The sequence below is a fragment of the Tenrec ecaudatus genome, chromosome 12 (genome assembly GCF_050624435.1).
Source record: "Tenrec ecaudatus isolate mTenEca1 chromosome 12, mTenEca1.hap1, whole genome shotgun sequence".
In the NCBI taxonomy this organism is placed as follows: Eukaryota; Metazoa; Chordata; class Mammalia; order Afrosoricida; family Tenrecidae; genus Tenrec; species Tenrec ecaudatus.
In genome coordinates, this window is record NC_134541.1 from 100,097,401 (window position 1) to 100,117,750 (window position 20,350).

A 20,350-nucleotide genomic window follows, 5' to 3' on the forward strand; every position below is an offset into this window, starting at 1 on the left:
GGCAGCAGAGACAGAGACTCCCACGAGTCTGTCTCTGAGAGGCAGGAGGGGATCAGAGGTCCCTGCGTAGAGAGGTGGTGGTGGCTGAGTGGAACCCGGAGCAGCAGGGTCTCAGCCCACTGCAGAAGTGCAGCTCAGGGTCTGCAGGTGGAGGTTGGCTTGCATAGTGGGGGGGGCACTTTGGACACTGATCAGCACTAAAAGGGCTTGGACGCATTTGCCAGAGCAGAGCAATGGTCATGGGGTTGCATGGCTGAGAATCGTCAAGGCGGACAGAAGAGCTATGTTCTTAACCTTGTTTAAACTGCTAGCTTTCCAGACAAACCCATAATCCTGAGTCCTGTTGGAGAGGTCTGTGTGGCTGTTGCGCTGGATTCCTGAGCCCCGACAGCAGAGTCATGGGAGGTTGGCTCCCCATCTGACCTCGGCCTCAGAGGAACCGCCCTGGGGCAGATGTAGAGGCGCATTCCCTTCCCTCCAGTGTAGCTGGAAGAGGTCAGGCATGGCCTTCCCACATTATCTGCACGGTGCCTTCAAAAACAGGATACTTATTTGTGGCATGATAGAAACAATGTAGGTGTCAAGGTCAATATTAACATTTTAACGAAACTGAAGAGGACATGGCCTGAAAGGTTTGAAGCTTTCAAACAAACTTACAGGAACGATGTTCCGTATAACACTAAATTTTGGATGGATCAAGTGTTTTAAGGAGAACATGAAGGATGGGTTCCAGACAGAGAGGTCAGCTCAGAGGGTGATGGCAATTACTTTGGGATGGGGGAGGGGAGGAATTCCAAAAAGGTCCTCTTGCTAGATTTTCTAAAAGGACACAGGGTGATCAGAAAGGTTTATCATGAAACACTTAAAACGATCTAAAACTGCATCTGTAATAAAAAGGTCAAGATTGTTGCACCCCCCCCAATTTGTTTTTTCTCATCTCCTCCCTCTACCCTTCTGTAAGGGGATGTCCAATTGCCTACCAATGGGCTTTGGGTCTCCACTCCACACTCCCCTCATTCACAATGATATGATTTTTTGTTCTGATTATGCCTGATACCTGATCCCTTCGACACTTCATGATCGCACGGGTTGGTATGCTTCTTCCAGGTGGGCTTTGTTACTTCTTAGCTAGATAGCCACTTGTTTACCTTCAAGTCTTTAAGACCCCAGACGCTATATCTTTTGATAGACAGGCACCATCAGCTTTCTTCACCGCATTTGCTTATGCACCCACTTTATCTTCATGATGCCGAGACCAACACCTGAGACCAATACCTTTGACTCCACTTACAGGATAGACAAAGGACCCCGCTTACAGGATAGACAGAGAGCAAGGTTTATTAGAGGCTACCAGGACTAGCAGGGAGAAGAGGAAGGGAGCTGTTCTGAAGAGGCCCAAGGCCCGGGTTGTGGAGGCAGAGCATGGTCACTGAAATGTACACTTGAAAATGGTTCAAATGGCAAATGCTTCCTCAGATAAATCTGTGACACATTTCCTACAGACAAAATGCCACCCAAAGTTTTCCAAATCAAGCCCCAAATGCCTGACATCACTGACAGCGGTGTGATTGAGGCCACTTGACTCCTGGTCAACAAAATCCTCTTCTTCAGAAGCCAGGGCAGCAGCTCGTCAGACTCTCAGGCAGCGGCACTCCCACCTAGAGCCCGGAGCCAGTCAGCTTCCGGAACCAAGTGTCAGGGAGTACCAAAGGCCTTTGGCCATTTAATCAGGGACCTTTTCCCAAGATGCACCTGTTTCCATCCAATTACAAAATCTGCAGGCTTCCCAGAAAAGAGACTACAGCTTGTCTAGGCAGAATAGAGTCTGGACTGAGCCCACGGGTAGGCTGTTTCTACCTCCAAAAAACACAGACAAACAGAAGATGGTTGAGCTTCACTTCAGGAGGTGGGAGAGCTTCTGCAGGATCACAAACTGCAGGACCCCGTGGATGACCAGGTGCCGCTCAAAAGTGCAACTGCGGACTGCCCAACCCAACAGTGAATGGTGGCCTAGTGCAGAAGGAGGGGGACAGGCCTTTATGGTTCAGGAGGGATTAAAAGGAAAAGGATGAGGAGGAAATCCGAAAGGCTTATGGAACTGATGGAGAAAGTAGGACAAATCAGAAGAAAATAATTATCACCAAGAAAGAAATTTATTAAATTAAGAAATAAGTACATGTAATATATTTAGTTAGAGGGTTTGTTCAAGTATAATCGTGCAGTTATTATGCATCCTTAGAAATATTGTGTGTGTTAATTTAGCAGAAATGGAAGAAATGAAATTAGGATTCAGGGGGCTATGTCTTGGTCAGTAAGATCTACCAGGCCTGGTTCAGACAGAATGAAAAAGGCCAGGAGGTGGATCTTTAGAGACGGACAACGAGAAGAGGGACAAGAACAATCCCATAGTCTGACCACATGGGACGAAGCTCTGGGGTAGACCACTCTCCGAGGAAACCTTCCATGCTAATGACATCATGTCAAGAACCCACAACCCAGAGGGTCAAAAGCAAAACCTGCCAGGGTCTGGAGATGGCCACCCTTTGGTAGAAGTGAGGATGTGCAAAACCAATGTATCCGTAGCACTAACCTCTCAGACTTCAGACAAAGAAGACAATCAAAGTCATTATTGCAAGACCCTTTACCAACCCTGACACCAGCCACCTCTCCCACCCTTTGCTTTTCTGCTGGGTTTGCTAATTCCATACAATAGCCAGAGAGAAGAACTCACAGATCACACTCACAGTTATGGGCATATTAGGGGCGTTAACAGGTTCCGTTCATGATCAGAAATGCTCAAGATGGAGATCTTCGGTCAGGAGAGCTTCTTCCCAGCTCTCCATACATATGTCTCTCGCTGGGTCAGGCAATGTTACATAGTTTTTTTAGCACTGCCAATAAATGCCTGGGAGACATTTCACGCCACCAAAAGCCTCAATCTGAAGATCTTTTGTTCTAGTTCCAAGAATAAGCAGACAGTGTCCCTGTTTGTGTGCCTGAAGGCACCCACTCCACAAGTAAGCTCCTGCCTACACACACTCAGCTCTACTCACACTGTCTTGTGCTCCAGTCCTGGTTCCATTGCTGCTCCTCTGGCCTCATAGCCTCCGGATCCTGAATTTAGGAGGTTCAGCATTCAGGAATCTCAAGGTCCAAGGGGACATACTCAACTCCTGATTGTTCTTTATTGATGATGGTGAGATTCCCCCTTCCTGCTTCTGAGATGGATCATTTTATACTCAGGTGCTTATTGTGGCTAGGGGCCCTGGAGTGGGGAGCAACCTTGTACACAACAGAATGAAACACTGTCCGGTCCTCCGCCATCCTCACAACCAGGCTCATATTTGAGCCTATTGTTGCAGCCACTGTGTCAGTCCACCTCATTGAAGGTCTTCCTCACGTGCACTGCCCATCTACTTCACCAAACATGATGTCCTTCTCCAGGGACTGGTCTCTCCTGACAACTTGTCCAAAGTACATAAGACAAAGTCTTGCCATCCTTGCCTCTAAGGAGCACTCTGGCTGAACTTCATCCAAGACAGATTTGGTTATGCTTTTTGTAGTTCATGGTATTCTTACTATTTTTGTCAGCATCACAATTCAAGCACATCAATTCTTAATTGGTTTTATACCCAGGAGACTAGCAAAATTGACCAATCCCATGTTGGGGTTCCAGGTAGTCACATTCACTATCAACCCTGTTAACAATCACTCACAACAGAATCACACTAGCATATCCCTATCAGCATCTCTCTCCACCTTCTCTTGCTCTGAAAGAGCAGTTGGCGGGACTTACAAAGAGGAGGACAAGGAGAGCCGTGCAAGTCCATCATTGTCATCCCAGGTAGCTTCTGGGAGCGGCTTCCACAGAGGCCCAAGAGAGAGCGCCTACACACTAGACAAGTCAAAGGAGGCCTTGCCCAGAGCAACAATGAATGTGTCATGACCTAAGGACTTTGATCAATCTAATTTGGTGTACCTGAGGTCAGAAGAAAATAATACAAGAACAAGAATGAGCTCATTTCAGGAAGGACTTAGGCGAGAACTCAGAGGGGCTGCTGGAGCCTGGAGCCGTGTTCCCCTTGGCTGTCGGTGCCTGTCACTTCGCACACTGGTGTGGTGCTGCGAGACAAATGCAAGGCCAACATTCGTGAACCATCTCGGCAAAGGGGGTGCTGGTGACCTGAGTCAAAAGGTGCCTCGTGATTCTGACTGACAGTGCTTCAGAAGCAGTGGCAGGTAAGGGCTCCAGGTTCTTCTGCTTGCGCGTCTGTCTCCAAGTCACCCCCGGGAAGCCGAATCCACGAGATGCAAACAATACAAGACAGACTGTCTTTGGCCTCCTCCAGGGCAGAGGGTTGTCACCCACATCCGCTGCATTCTGGAAAAGGGTACACCCACAACCCCACGACAGAAAGGAAGCATCGCCGCGGCTGCGAATTCCTCCCCACTCGCTTCACAGCAGAAGTGGCACCAAGACTGCACAGCGTGAGTAGCTGGTTCCGCGCCAAGCCATCCTGTCTGCACCAACACGAGACCCGCTCTCACAGGAGCTTGCTCACACTGCATTTGCCAACAGATGCACACTCTGGCCTTAATGGAGATCTATTTTCAAGGCTCCACACCCAGAAGACTTGGAGCCACAGCCCACTCTTCCAGGGCTCTGTAGAGGCACACAACCACCCCCGCGAGGAGCACCCCAGGCAGGAGCTGTGGCAAGTCCACCACAAAGCCCACTGTTGCTTAGTTGTATTCTACCTGAGAGCTGAGCCAGCCTACCACCAGAGCAGAATGTCCCAGAGGTTCCCCTAGGCCTGCACCCTGTAAGGAGGCTGACGACCACATCTTTGTCTCCGTGCAGCTGGAGGCTTGGAACTGTCCATCTTCCAGGGAGCAGCCATGAACTTAGTGACTGCCTCACCAGGGCTCCCTGCGCACAGATGACCTCTGAGGCCACGAGGCACAGCAGCCGTGTGGCAGTGCCTGGGCGCCTGCTGTCCTTTGGGGCACCTGCCTGTGGACAGATAGCCATGGCTGAGTCTAGCTCGGGGCTTTCAGTCTCTGGGGCTGGAGAGGTTAGACGTGATTTGACAAACATCCTTCCGAGATGATTTTCTGTCACAAAGTAATACTTCTGTATTTAGACTCTATGTGAGACATATTTTTAGCAGTCATTTTTAAATGGCACTTTAAAAAATAATCTCCTTTGAGACGGTGGCCGATTGAAACATGGGATGTCCAAGCAGAATTAAAATCCCCCTGGTAATTTAGGACACGGCGCTTAGGGCGGCTCAGGAATGGTATACAATTCGGTTCTTGATCATTAGCTATTTGGCAAGTGCCACCCGGCTAGAAAAGATATTTCCTGTTAAGCTTTCGTACTTAAATAGCATCAGCCCTCAAATGAGATCTCATCCTCTGAAGGTTTCCAAAGGTACCAAGAGAGTCCCAAGAAGCATTTTAATTCAAAGTGAAGCTTATTACCAAACTTCAGATGGGGTCCCTGCCCCCTCATCTATCTCAGCCCTAAAGGTTAAATCACTCTACCTCCCCCCTCCCACCAAATGCACAGACACACACAGACACACAGACACACACACACACACACGCACACCCTGGCTCTATCTCGGAGAGAAGGTCCCTTTGTGCAGCTAGAATCCACAGCAAGCATCTGTGCCCCAGGAGAAGCCCCTCTCTGACTGACCCAGTGTCGTCCCAGACACCGCGGCGCTCTGGTGGCACCATGGTTAAGCGCCGGGCTGCTAACTGAAAGCTCTGTGGGTGGAACCCTGAGGCAGGATCAACCCAACAGCACCAGGCAGCCCCCACCATCGACACTCGGGGCCATGGCATGCTCCCAAGAGACTCGGGGAGGAGCGAGATGAAGGGGGCAGTGAGAGTGATGATGGAGCAGCTGGGGGGCGGGGAGGGGGCATGAGGTGACGTGGCTATAGCTGGTGCTCGGAGAGCAGCTTCCCTTTGCAGGGATGGACAAAGCACAGCCGGCAGGCGTGGTGAAGGAGAAGCGGAGAGGAGCTGCAGTCTCAGGGGACTGCAGTGAATAGCAGTGATCACTGCCCCACAGAGCAAAGTCAGTGCTTACTGAGCTGGAGCGACCCGAGGGAGGTGGGGGAGAGGGAGCTGCAGAGAAAGGGGCTCAGGCAGGCAGCAGGTGGGCACCACTTGGAGGGCCACAGAGGCAGAAACCCGAAGAGGGGGCAGGATCGAACACAGGCAGGGTGGTTTGCACTGCAGTGCCAAGCTCGCTCGATTCGCCAAGAAAGAAAAAAGAGAAGCAGTTGAAGGGACCAACACACACACACACACACACACACACACACACACACACGAAGTGAGAGCAAGGGAGAGACACAGGTAAAAAGACAGGCAAAGAAAGAGCGAGGGAGACCGGGGGAAACAAACACAGAGTGCGGGCACGGACTGAGAAGAGGCTGGGACAAGAGAGCCAGACCACCGTTCCACTTAACTGGGTGTGACAGGGACGAGGGCACCAATGCCTTGGAAATGGCACCCCGGGTTCCTTTTTTGCAAGGAGGTTGTGGTGATAGGTGAGGACTGCTCCATGGAGGAACTGAAACCCTAAAGCCACCCAGAGAGAGAGCGCTTCCTGGAGCCACGCAGCTAGTCATGCGACTTTGCTGGGCACGAGGCAGAGGCAGAGCAGGGGAGGGCACCCAGACCACACGCAGGCAGGGCACAGGGTCAGACGTGAGCACCCAGGCCCATGTTCAGGTATGCCCACCAGCTTGCTCAGCTGCATCAAGGGTCCTGCGACTGACTGCGCAGGGCTGTTCTGAGGATGGAAGGAGACATGTGCCCGGGGCACAGGCTGGCGAACAGTGAGGAGAGGAACAAGTCAACAGGGGATCTTGGTAGCCAGGGCACAGCCCCACAGACCTCAATCCTGTCAGTCAGGGGATGGTACCTGGACAAACCGAGCCAGCGAGGGGCTGGACTGAGAAGGAGGCAGCTCTGCCCCATGGACATGGCTGTGCGCTTTTTTTTTAATGGCATGTTTTTAATTGTTGATTGAATATCCATTAAAAAATCATTTTATTGGGGGCTCGTACAACTCTTATCACAGTCCATACACCAATCGAATCAGGCACGCTTGTACATATGCTGCCTCCTTCTTTTCTAGACGCTTGCTTTCCATTGATGGCTGTGCTTTTAATGAGCTGCTTGGCCACAGTGCTCACTGCATTGTGACTTTAAATGACCTCCAGCCTTGCCGCCTTCCATTTCCCGGCTCCATTTATTATTCAAAATAAGAGCTGTTCTTCTAGAGAACTTTCAGGGGTGGAATCAAATCCTGTGTAAGGTGGAAAAGCTCCCAGCATTCATTCACATCTCACACCAGGAAGGGCAGGATAATAAGTAGAGAGTCCTAAGAATACAGGCGTTCAGAAAATAAAAAAAGAAGAAAGGTGTGTGTGGGGGGGCAACTCTTAGCCCTTAATCCTGTTTCTTCTTAAAATAAATGATTTGGATTAGAAGTCTTAGCATATTACAAAAAGATACCGTGGACAGGAAGTAGCGGGTCCTGTCGCTGAGCTTGGAAAGAAGTGTTGGTCCTGTGGCCATCCTGTGCTCCATGGAAATCATAGGTTAGCAAGCCTATCCTGAGCACCCACCAGTTGCTGGGTGCAGTGTGAGGCACAGACACTCATAGAAGATTCAGGACAGAAGAGAATGTCGGTAGGCAGGTCGAAGGGTCCAGGGAAAAACTGAACACTACCCTACCCAGCCAGTCATTCGTCCATCCACTCATGCACCCACTCCCCCACTATCCATGCACACCCCACGCTGACTAGAACCTACGGGGGGAATCACTTGGATTCAAAGGGAGCAGACAGATAAGGATGCGACAGCAAACTGTGTTCAATAGATCAAATGGGGCCCAGCTAACAGCCAGAGTAGCATCTGGGACGTTAACAGCCTGTCTTAAAACAAGCAGCCATCTAAGTTAGGTGATCGCTAAGTCCACACAAAAGAAGCACATCAAGCCATATGATCCAAGGACTGAAAAGAGCAAAATCCAAGGTAAAGGAAAGACAACGTATTAAATCATAAGCACCCAGTTTGCATAAGGCTATGCATGACAGTGAAAGCCAAAATCCACTTGCTCAGCCCTCATGGGAAATAGACCTCCAGTGAAAACCTGCAGACCATCAACCCGGGCACGACAAGCCCTGCCACAGACAGAGCCCACCCGACAGTGAAACCAGGCAGATACAGGCAGGTTAAAATTTAGCATCGTATCATGTATTTTCCCTTTTTACTCAATCTCAATTTATTCTATATTACATTATCTTAGACTGAAAAATGTGTTTAACCAATGTCATGGAACAAGTTGTACAGAAATTATGAAATGAAAACCAGTTTGCTGGGTAAACGTTCACTGATAACACATAACATTTTATTTTTAAAGAGAGAGAGAGATGGAACTGATACGTCAGTTACGGACTGGTAAGTAAAGCTGAAATTACTTTACCACAGGGAGCACGAAGCAGCTGACCTTACCAGGGTCTCAGGGGAAGAATCTCTGGGGAAGCTTTGAGTAGATATGGGGGGTGGAGGACAATGTTTCCAGGGCCCTGAGTGCTCTTCCAGGCAGAAGAACCAGCCCAGCCAGGCCCCATAGGGAAGGAAGCAAGGCCAAGGCCCAGACCAAAGCCCAAGAGGCTGGATAAGGTGGAAGGTGATGGTTAGGTCTGGCAGGGCCTAACACCTCATGTGGCTCAGCTGCCATATTTATTAAAGGGGTAGCCTGTCCCCTTGGATTCAGTGTTCTCTTCAAATTAAATGAGAGGGCAAGGTGAAGATCTGACAGGTAGCCGACACACCACTGGGCCTCAATACATACTGAGTTCCTGAAAACTGCAGGCCCTCCAAGAGATTTCCCTGAGGCTGGCGGGGGAGGCACGGAGGTTGCAGCAATCCTGCTCAAGTCCCACATCGATCCACGGCCATCAAGGTAACCCTGGCTCACAGAGAACCCATGTGCTACAACGGAGAACGGCTCCACAGCGGTTTCTCGGCTACAACAGTTCGCGAGGCAGATGGCCACCAGGCCTTTCTTGTGCGGCACTGCTGGGTGAGTTTGAACTGCCAGCCTCTAGGTCAGCAGTCACACAGAAACCACTTGTGATGTTCGGCTATCCTGCAGGGCAAACACAGTGGGTCTTCACTCAGCCAGGCGGAGGCCATGACTGCCAGCTAGCCTTCCACTCTACATTAAGGCTCTTACAGGAGGTAGTGCCAACCCAGCTGTGGAAAAAAACCAAAACACTGGAAAATAGATCAACAGTTGTCAAGGAGTCTGGCGAAATAAATGATGGAGTCGCCATTCCCAGGGAACACAGTGCAGTTATTAAAATGAGTGCCGCTGATCTACATGTAACGCAAAATACAAGGGTCTCCGAGGCATCGTGCAAGCAAAGGATGATGCACCAGACCAAAAAGGCAGATGGCAGGCCACTGGAGCGTGCGGGGGTGGGTGGGTGTGCATCCCAGAAAGACAAAGCCAAGATGGGGCGGTTATTCCTCTGGAGAGATAAAACAGAGGGGGTCAGGAGGAGGGGGAAGTTTTTTTTTTTTTCATGGAATATGCTTTTTTTAAAACTTTTTTTAAAGCCTGGATATAATATGGTTTAAGAGTCCAACATTTTAAGATACTTTTCATGGTTAAAAAGAATCTATTAACATTTCCATTAATATTAAAAAAATGCTTTAATATTTCCTCCCCTTACTATTATGGTCTTTATTTGGTTTACCTCATTAATCATGTTAGACTTGCGTGTGTTCATTTGTATAATTAAGATCATTTGATACATGAAAGCCGAGATAGATGACCCTTCAGTAACAGGAGCAATGGTTCTCTGAGGGAATGGGAATCGAGAGGTGGGGGAGGCGTGGGAGGGAGAGCAGCTGATAGCACTGATGATTGTATAACCCCACTCAGGAGGAGCAAACAACAGAATTGTATGTAATTGCATGTAGTGGATGGTATAAGATGTGGCAAACTAAAATGAACTAAGGGCTTCTGGGGGGAGGGGAGGGGAGAGGAGAGCTGATATCAAGGAGTTCAAGAAGAAAGAAAATGTTTTGAAATTGACTGTGGTAACAATTGTACAATACTGCTTGGTGCGATTGAACTATGGAATGTTATGATAGCTGTAAGAGCTCCCAATAAAATAAAGAGGAAAGAAGAAAGTACAGTCACTAACGGAGCACATGCAAGACCCCTACACAGAAAAGCAGCAGTAGCAGTAATGGCGGCAACCAGTTTCTTTTCAGCAATAAACATAACCCAAACCCACTGCCATCGAGTCAGTGCCAACTGACAGTGACCCTACAGGACAGGGTGGAACTGCCCCTGTGAGGGTCACTCTCTATGGGAATAGAAAGCCCCATCTTTCTCCTGAGTAGTGGCTGGTGGTTTCAAACTGCTGACCTTGCAGTTAGCAGCCCCATGCCTAACCACAGTGTCACCAGGGCTCCTAGCAAACTTAGAGGGGGTAGGAAAGGTTCGGACATAAAGGTAGAGCGAGTAAAGAATGCAAAAATCAAACGACATTTAGGAAATGTATCAAAGTAAATGTCTAGAAAAGAATGAAGGCAACATATGAACAAACATGCCTGATTCAATTGATATATGGATTGTGATAAGAGGTGCACGAGCCCCCAATAAAATGATTAAAAAATGTTTCATCCAATCAAAATGCACGGACTTTATTAGGATCCTGGTAAGAGCAAATAAATTCATAGAAATTTTATATAAGTGTAGAAAACTGCACTTCCTAGATATTTGACAATTTAAGAACTATTTGTTCATTTTTAAGTGTGATAATGGTATTGCGACACCTTTTTAGCGATAACTACTAACATAGTTATGCTAAAGACGTTGCACTTCCAAATACCCTGGTCTGGAAGGGCTAAGGAGAGTTCGAGTGGAGCAAGATAGACTCAAACTGATGCTTTCTAAAGCCAAGTGGGTCCTGGGGGTTTCATTAGAAGGTTCTCTCAGCTTTTGCGTAGGTTTTAAGTTTTCCAGAACAACTACCTTTTATTAAGAGTCAACACTTACACCACAGGCAAAAAAGAAAACATACACTGTTTGTAAATGAAAAAACATACAGAATGGCTACAAATCAATAAAAAAGAGAAACCAATCCATGTGGACTTAGTTGCTGCCTCATTTATATTATATAGCTGTGTGTTTGAATTCAAGCCCTTAAAAGCCCAGACAGTGTTCCAGTTGATAGCCGGGCACCATCTGCTTTCTTCATCACATTTTGCTGTGTAGCCCTCATCTTCAGTGATCAGTATGGAGCAGGGCCATGTTATCAGAACTAACTATTCTTGGATTGGGGCTGGAGTCCAGACTTTAACTGCTTGTCCCAGGATGTGAACAACTCTGGTTTACCTTGGTGGTCGTACTGTGACAATAACAAAAACCATCTGGAACAAGGACAAAAACAATAGCAAACAGAAGGCAGCCAAACGAAAAGCCAAAGAAACAAACATTAAACACACTGGTAAGCATCTCCCTAGGGTGATAGGTGCTAGCACTGACAACATCAATAATTTTTCCAATGACAAAGGGTTTAAGATACTGTTCCTAGGAGTTCATGCAAGTATAGCCCACCTGCACGCTGCAGTCAACGAGTGAGTTTATATCAAGAAAACTACTACACAACCCAAACAACCTTGACCGATGGTTACTATGGGTGAAGGAGGAAGAGTTGTCGCTTAGGGGCATGGAGTTCATATTCATGGTGGTGGAATAACTTGGGACAGGATATAAATAATGGTGTACAACACAAAGTGTATAATCAATGGCACTGAAATATACATGTAGAAGTTGAATTGGAGAATGCTTTGTCGTGTACATTTTTGCCACAATTAGAAAAAACATCACTATGTACATGAATAACAACAAGTAAAAGGAAGGAGAAAATGTTCTAGAATCGACTGTGGTGATAACGCACAACTCTTGTTGATGTGACTGACTTATTGGACTGGACGACATGTGGAGGAAGTGCTAATGACACTGGTTAAAAAGAAAACCCCATTAAGCAGAGAGCCAGTAAAGGCTGCAAGAAGTCCATCAGCAAAGGGGGAGCCCAAAGCCAAAATGGCCCCTCGTTTGTGACGAAGGAAACACCAGCATAGGTGGTGGAAAGGACATCGACAGCGGGGTCACCAGACCTACCACTTGACAAGTTCACCTTTAATGTAATGAAATACATTTGTGTACTGGGTCCAAGAAGCGGCTGTAACTATGGGCTCGGCACAGTGAGGGTAGTCTAACCGCAAGGTCGGTAGTTCAAAGCCCATGAGCTGCTCAATTGGAGAAAGATGAGTCTGTCTACTCTAGTAAAGATGTAGTCTTGGAGACGCTGTATCGCGGGGACAATGTAAGCTGGGGTTCATGTGATGCCAGTGGGTTCCGTTTGGTTTAATATAAAGAGAGAGACAAGCCAACCTAATGTGTCTCTTATGGAAGACACCGTACCGGCAATACTGGAGCATCTTCAACTGAAACTGGATCCAAGGCTTCTCATCCAAAGCCCGGTTGAAGGAAATCCAGGGAGCCAAGTAATATGCACACACCACCCTCCCCCACCCCACCCCCAGCTACAGATGCAACTAGCAAAACTCCCGGAGAGAGCAACTGTAAAGCAAACCAAGAAAAAAGTAAGCACAATTAAAACATACACACACCACATGGATCCCGACTCAAGAGACTATTTTTAAATTGTGAGACCAGTGGAAATGTGAACACTGCCTAGATGCTGGAACACATGAAGGACTGGCTGGTGATAGTGTTTGCATGTGGAGGAAGGCGGCCTTCTAACTCTATTGTGGTTCTTTCGCCTTCTTTCTGAAGAGGTCTTGCACACTAAAACATCTACAGATGAACAAGAACCCAGGATTTGACTCAAAATGCACAGAAGGGGGAAGTGGTGGTAGGCTCATGACTAGGCACAATCCATGACATTCCAAACGTGGGCATGGAGACATGGGGAGCCACTGTGTTACTATGCCTGCCAAAGGTCAAATCCCAAAGGTCTGACCAGGAATAAGACATTATGAAGAATGTATATATGCATTTTTAAATGGTCAGGGTCATGCTTGTGACAGCAAAATACTGGAAACAAATGTCTACAGATAAAAAAATCAGATTATGAATATTTGTGGTGTTTTATCCCATAAAGAACTCGAGAGCAAACGAAGTGAATAAATTCAGTTAGTGGTCCTCAGTTAACCCTCTTCCCCAGGAGACAGGTCGACTTTTTATTTTTTTGCGGCGGGGAGGAGAGGAGGGGATTCCTGGGATCTGGAGAGTAGAGACCAGAGATGCTGCTAAGCATTCTGCGGTGCATGGAATATCACATCACCCACAATCTGTGCCCCTGACAACTGGCCCAGGATCAAGGCTGAGAAATGCCCCCAGTAGATTTAGCTGGGCTACACCTCAAACCCTAATAAAACATAAAAATGAAAAGTGGCAAACAGATGCTGACACATAGATGAAAGTCGCCCACAGGAAGCGAGGCTGTGCCCAGCTCACGAGTCAGTCTCTGTGGCATGGTGGAGAAATGCCGCCCACAGGAAGCTAGGCCGTGCCCAGCTCATGGACCAGTGTCTCCATGGCATGGTGGGGAAATGCCGCCCACAGGAAGCTAGGCTGTGCCCAGCTCATGGACCAGTGTCTCCATGGCATGGTGGGGAAATGCCGCCCACAGGAAGCTAGGCCGTGCCCAGCTCATGGACCAGTGTCTCCATGGTAAGGTGGCAAAACATGACCACCAGGTCCAAAGTCAAGCTACTGGGGTGAGGAGAGCAGAGCAGGCAGGAAAAGGGGGCTTTCACAGCCACGGTAACATCTTATTCTATTTTTATACATACATACTCCCTGCTCCCCCTGGGAAAAAGAATTTGAGTGGAAGTTTATTGCTGCTTCGTACTTGGAATTTGTTTTTAACTCCCGGCAGCCCTGTGTGTTACCAAATAGAAATGCCCTATGGGGTTTTCTAGCCAGTTCACTGCCACTGAATGGATTCTGACTCCCAGGGATTCTACAGGGCAGAGCAGACCTGTTTCGTGGGATTCTGAAGCCTGCAAATCTTTATGGGAGCAGACAGCCTCAACCTTCCTCCGAGGAGCAAGAGGCTGGTGGGTCTGAATGGGGTTCCTTGGCTGTCATTCTTATGTACGGGAACACAATACCAGGTCTTTCTCCCGCGGAGCTGCTGGTAGATTTGAACTACCAACAGCTGAAAGCTTAACTGTTGTGCCGCTGGAGCTCTTACAGTGGGTCCCTGGAGGATGAGCTTCGTCTCTCTACTTTCTATATCCGTGACGTTGCTAATAATCAAGCGGCCGACAGCCAGGGGAGTCGTGGGTGACAGCAGCACAGCCTCCCTGTGGGAGAACTTACCGGGCCTCGCAGGTCGATGAGCTCTTGCCTCATCTGTGACACCAGGGTTTCCTTGGCCACCAGGGCCCGGTGCAGGCGCTCGTTGAACTCAATCAGCTCGCCGTGCATCTCCGCCACCTGTAACACAAAGATGGACACTGAGAGGATGCTTCCCCAGGGGCTGCCCCAGCTTCTTGGCACCTACCCCGAGTGGCTTCGCTGCTGTTTCAGTCAGCAAGCGCGCGCACATTCACCATCAGGCGGTGTGGCTGACTCTAACAACTGGGAGTTGGGCATCCAGTTGGTGGTTAAAATACGACGGCATCAAATCCGTGTGTGGATGTCGCCGTCTCCGCCCCTTTCCTCAGGGATGCTTCCCCGCAAAGACTTTCTTCCCAATCCAAGAACCCCCCACTAACAGCACATTCTGATAGTTCTGACCATTTCACTGCGGCTTTGGTTCTGAACACAAGAAAAGAGCCAGTTTTATCACTACTGGTGATGGACATCGGACAGCAGTGTCTTAAAAAACACTTGCTGCCAAGCTGTCCGCATTCATGTGGCTCATGGGTATCAGGATCCAACTGCTCGATCAGGTCGCCGTGACTGGATTCTGAGAAGATGGTATCTCTGCGTGGCTGGGCTCAAACCTCCAACCTTTCAGTTGGCTGCTGAGCCCATTAACTGTCTGCCTCACTCAGGGGCTTCTCTAGCCACTGCTTGTCTTGGTACCAGATGAATACTTTCTGTTTCCTGTTTCTCTTTGCTTGGGACAGTGGGATTGACGAAGTCTCCACCAACGCTGGACTAGCGAAGGCCAGGGCAGCCGTGTGGGCCTCGGCTGGGAGTGTGCGTGCCGAGGGACTAGCTGTAGGAGGGCCGAGAATATTGCTTTGGGGGTTCAAATAAATTTCAGCAAATAGATGAACTCATAAACACAAAATGTACAATGACGGAGGCAAGGCTATTATTATTCCCATCGTGCAGATGGGAAAAACAACTCTGAGGAATTGAAGGAGCTTACTCCGGGCCGCGAAACTATGACACGGGGTGTGGGCAATCCTGTGCAGACACGTGGCTCAGTGGTTGGGGGCCACTGGCTGTGCTCCTGCAAGGTCCCCATGCCAGTCTGCACGGAGGCAGGCGACAGTCTGCCAGGGCCTCAGATGAGCACTCAAAGTTTTCCAAAGCGGATTCAATCCCCTTGCCTGACGATCCTGGACCAATAAAAGTGGAGGTGACTATGTGGCAGTCCCTGGACAATCCAGCATACAAAATGCCCAAAAAGATCCCACTTGACTGAAGAAAAAAAAAGGAACTTATCTGACTACAAGAGCAGGCCAGCTTGTTGCCGTTTTAAATGCGAGTCAGTCCGAATACATTCTTCCACACAAGTGACCCTTGAGCGAGCTGCACCAAGTGAAGGAGCCATTCGCATGGGATGGCCAGCACAGACCAATCCGCCGAGAGAGAAAGCAGGTGAGTGGGCCTGGGTAACGGAGGGGGCGGGGAAGGGGACAGGGGATGGGAGCTGATGGCTGAATGGGGAGATGAGAACGTTCTACCAGCAGACAGAGGTGGGGGCTGTACAGCACGGTAAACAGACCCGATGTCACCAACTTGCACTTTATAATGGCTAAAAAAACCAAATTCAAGTCGCGAATATAAAACATTTTAGAGAAACGTTAGCTTTCATCCGGCCAAAGTCTTCAGATAAAGCCTCCTGCAACCGCTTAGCCAACAGTCTCCTGAGTGCAGGCCTGGCACAGACCCTTATCGTGGCCCAGCCCCTCCCCAAGAAATCCGCCCAGCTGCACCCCAGCTTTCACCCGGCGCCTTGTCCCACCGTGTGCACGGCGTCCACCCTGGCAGACCACGTGTATTAAAGATCTCTACTAGGTTGTGTGGACACTCTCAGCGAGCTCAGACTTTCAGAGAGAAGGGCGGAAACAGCAGAGGCCCAGGGACACCGGTTGTCCTTAACCTGAGTGCGATGCTTTGGAGCATCTGATTGAGCATTAAGAGGAGCTGATTCTTTTACAATGGTGGTCAGGGGCTGTCGACACACGGCAAGCAACACACGGCAAGCAAGCACGACCTCGTTTGAGCCCACAGTGGCAGCCATGGTGGACATCCGTTTTTCCCAGGTGTGTGCGGGGATACTATTGTTATATACAGAATAGAGGTATTAAAAAATATATACCAAGACTATGATTATATTAGTCAAGGGGTATGTTTTCATCAAATGCTTTCTACTTCTCCTTATTTTAAGCTTTCTAATAAGGAGCACTCTTTCACTTATCAGTCAGGAAAACCACGGGGGAGAGACTCTAAAAGAATTAAAATTCTTCACCTGAAACTACAGGGCGCCCGCATGCCATTGACAGGAGATTTCGCAGACGCCCGACTGTAACCCCGAGTCTTCCATTAACGTGCTCATGAAGCCACGCTCCCGAGCACGGCCCCCTCGGCCCCTCCATCCAGGGCCCTCACCTCCTCTCACCCCCTATTCTAAATGGCCTGAAAGGCAGAGTGAAAATGGCACCAAGGTGTCGCAGAGCCAGCCATGCAATTAACAAAGGAGGGTAAGCCGCTGAGCCTTTTAACCAGCTCTTGCCTTATACAAAGCGAAAATTAATATTCGTTCACTGCCCGATGCCTTCTTGTTCTCGTCTTTGTCCTTAACAAACAAATACAACAGTGCTAATGATGTCTGCGTGAATTTCATATGGAAATCAACACACCCTCCATCGGGCAGCTCTTCCAACTCACCACCCGGTAAAGCAAGGAGCACGCAGCGGTGGGTAACACTGCCCACTGCCTGCTAAATGTGCCCCAGGGACAGGGAGCCTAAAGAAACGCCACTGTCATCCTCAGGAAGAGCGGGGTCTGGGTTTGTAGTCAGAGCCAGAGTGTTCAAGACAATTTTCCATAAATGCATAAAACATCAAACCATCCCAGCGCCAAGCAGTGTTTATCATGAGCTGTCAAAGCCCTGGCTCCCGCGCACAGCCAGAAGAATGGCGTGACCGCATCAGACAAAGCCCTCCCTTTGCTTTCCTTTAGCTCGACCGGAGCAGTCTGCTCCCAAGCGGGTCAGATGGGCAGAGGCGATGAAACCTGATGAAATCATTTCCAGCGGCATTAAGACCAATTCATGCGACCACTAAGCAGCTCACCCCACATCACATATTCCTGCGATAGCCCTTGATACAAACACCTTTCACAGAAAGGTGGAATGAAAGATAATAGGCTTTTCCTGTGAACTTCTGGAAGCCCCCTCATACTGAGCGGACGCTATGGCTCGCTCCAGTAACTATTTGCAAACTCTGCTGTAACTCAAAATTGAAGACTCAGAGCCTAGGAAGAACACGAACACACACACACACACACACACACACACACACACACACACACAGAGAGAGAGAGAGAGAGAGAGAGAGAGAGAGAGAGAGAGAGAGAGAGAGAGAGAGAGAGAGAGAGAGAGAGAGAGAGAGAGAGAGATGCCACACAGAGGACACTGCAAAGGCCCCGAGTGTGGTGGGGAGGCAGCTGGAGCCGTGGCCTGGGCTTCTTACTAACCAAGGGCGCATTCTGGCACAGCGCTCCGACCACAGCAGGGGGAAGGCACAGTGAACAAGAGCGGTCTCCCTGTCACCCGTTGGGCCATGTGAAAGCTGATCCCAACTGGGGCACAAAGGAGGGCGAGGACAGGCAGGCCTCCAGGGTCCGGATGAAGGAGGACCACATGTGCCCCAGCGTGGAGCTCAGGCAGCTCTTCCAAGCAAGGGCTGTGAGGGGCTGAGCAGGGGGCTGAGCAGGGGGCCGAGGGTCCCCACCGTTGTCATGCCGTCATGAGAGAGCGCAGCATAAGCTGGCAGCGGGGAGGGACAAGCACGTCAGGAAGAGGCTCTCTAACAGGCTGCAGGCTACGGTTGAAAAACTGACCAGGGCCACACCCGCCAGATGCATGCCCTGAGCCATCACTGGGGCCCTCCACAGTGATAAAGCAAAAGCCAGTGCCAGGTGCAGGGGCAAGGGCAGCGAGGCTCAGGATTGGGAACGGAGCCTAGGGTCACGGGGACTGGAGAGGCATGCCGGCTGGATGCAAGGGGAGGGCATACTCACATGCTGGCTTGGAAGGTATCTAGCCTTTTGCCAGAGGGTGATTTGGTTTTAAGGTGCAAACACGTTCCATCCTTGAGGGAAATTCTCAACCTTTCTAAGGCCGCGACCCTTTTATATAGTTCCTCATGTTGTGGTGACCCCCTCCACCCAACCATAAAGTTATTTTCGTTGCTATTTCATAACTGTCATTTTGCTACTGTTATGAATTGGGCGACCCCTGTGAAAGGGTCGTTTGACCCCCACAGGGGTCGCAACCCACAAGTTGAAAGTTGCTGCTTTAGGGGGAGGAGAAGGTAGAAAGCTTTACAAACTGTTGATCAGGCATTTCTGTCAGGCTTTTAAAATGACCTCTGCCTTTTTAAAATGACCTCTGCCTGGGTTCACTGCTGGGAGCTGCCCGCCTCTGTGGGTCTAGGTGCAGTCTGGTAAGCAGCGAGGTTGAGGATAAAACCCATATGGCGAACCAGCGGGGAAAGACTTGGCAGCCTGTCCCTGGCAAGATGGACAGTCTCAGAACCCCCATTGGGCAGTTCTCCTCGGTCCGAGAGGATCACCATGAATCGGAACCGCCTCGGTGGAAGCGGGCTCCACTGTTTTGGTGCTACCTGCATTATGGGCTCAAAGCACGAAATGGCCCAGGCCTCTCTAGATGCCCATCAAGAGGGGGCTAACTCAACACATCATGGCTCTTCAGCTCTGCAGACTGCTCTGGCAGACATCACCAATCGATGACTGCACTCCTTCCTCAAGACGACACCGGGCAGCCACAAGCAATCAAGCAGTGGGCTGACGAACAAAGATGCCATCTGTTGGCCTCCCTGGTAGGAGAGGTAGTAAAGTATTTTGGAGAAGGTGACCTTTAAGGCTATGAGAAATGACTCCTCTTAGAGTCCCCACAGGGCCATTCCAAGGCTGTGGGGACACCGTCCTTCCGCTCATTGCTTGCAACAGAGATGTCACTAAGTTCCCCTACTTGTCAGCTTTCAGCTTCTGAATTTTCCCTGACACGAACAAACCACAGCCCGAGGAAAACCAGATTGGCCTTGCCTTCCACCAACCCCAAACAAAAGCCAAACCCAACGCACAGTGAGTTCATGGCCAGGCATGCACAGCCTGTGGCTGCCTGTGAGTCATGGCCTAGCAAGGAACGTGGAGTCCATTCTGACTCCCAGCGACCTCCCAGCACAGAAGACCTGTGCCGCAGTGTTTCCGAGTCTGGCCATCTTTCTGGGAGCAGACGGCCCCATCTTTCTCCCTCAAGTGGCTGGTAGGCTCACACCATCAACCTTTCAGTTAGCAGCAAGCACTTAACCACTGCATTGCTGGGCTCCTTACTGGCACAGTGGATCAGGCTAAATAGAACCGAGTTGCAGAATGCATTCCCACTCGTGGGGACTCCCTGAGTGTTAGAATAGAACTATGCTCTGCAGGGGCCGCAGAAGGAGATCTCCAGGCCTTTCTTCTGAGCACCGCAGGGTAGTCTCAGACCTCTAACTTTTCAGTTAGCCAACTCATGTAGCTATAATAACATCCAAGACTGGGTCTTGGGCTGTGAGACACTTGCTAGCGGGTTGAGACTGAATAGAACAGAAACAAAGGACGCAGCAGGAAATGCCTACGGCAGTTGGACGGTGGCAGACAATCCCTAAGTTTCTTTCTGGTGTTGTCCAGAAGCATCAGCCTTCAATGGATGAGAATTTCAAACAAACAAACAAAAACTCCTTTCTTCCTCACAGAGAATTTGAGAAACACTCGCGTACAACACACGCTGAG

At 49.5% G+C, this 20,350-nt stretch overlaps 1 protein-coding gene across 1 annotated transcript in view; it reads right to left on the reverse strand.

Moving 5' to 3' along the window:
- Positions 1-20,350, reverse strand: part of SNX29 (sorting nexin 29) — a 499,345-nt gene that overhangs the window by 148,661 nt on the left and 330,334 nt on the right. The window contains exon 16 of the mRNA XM_075564274.1: positions 14,471-14,587. Within this exon, the coding sequence (XP_075420389.1) occupies positions 14,471-14,587 (117 nt within the window). The remainder of the gene's footprint in view (positions 1-14,470; positions 14,588-20,350) is intronic.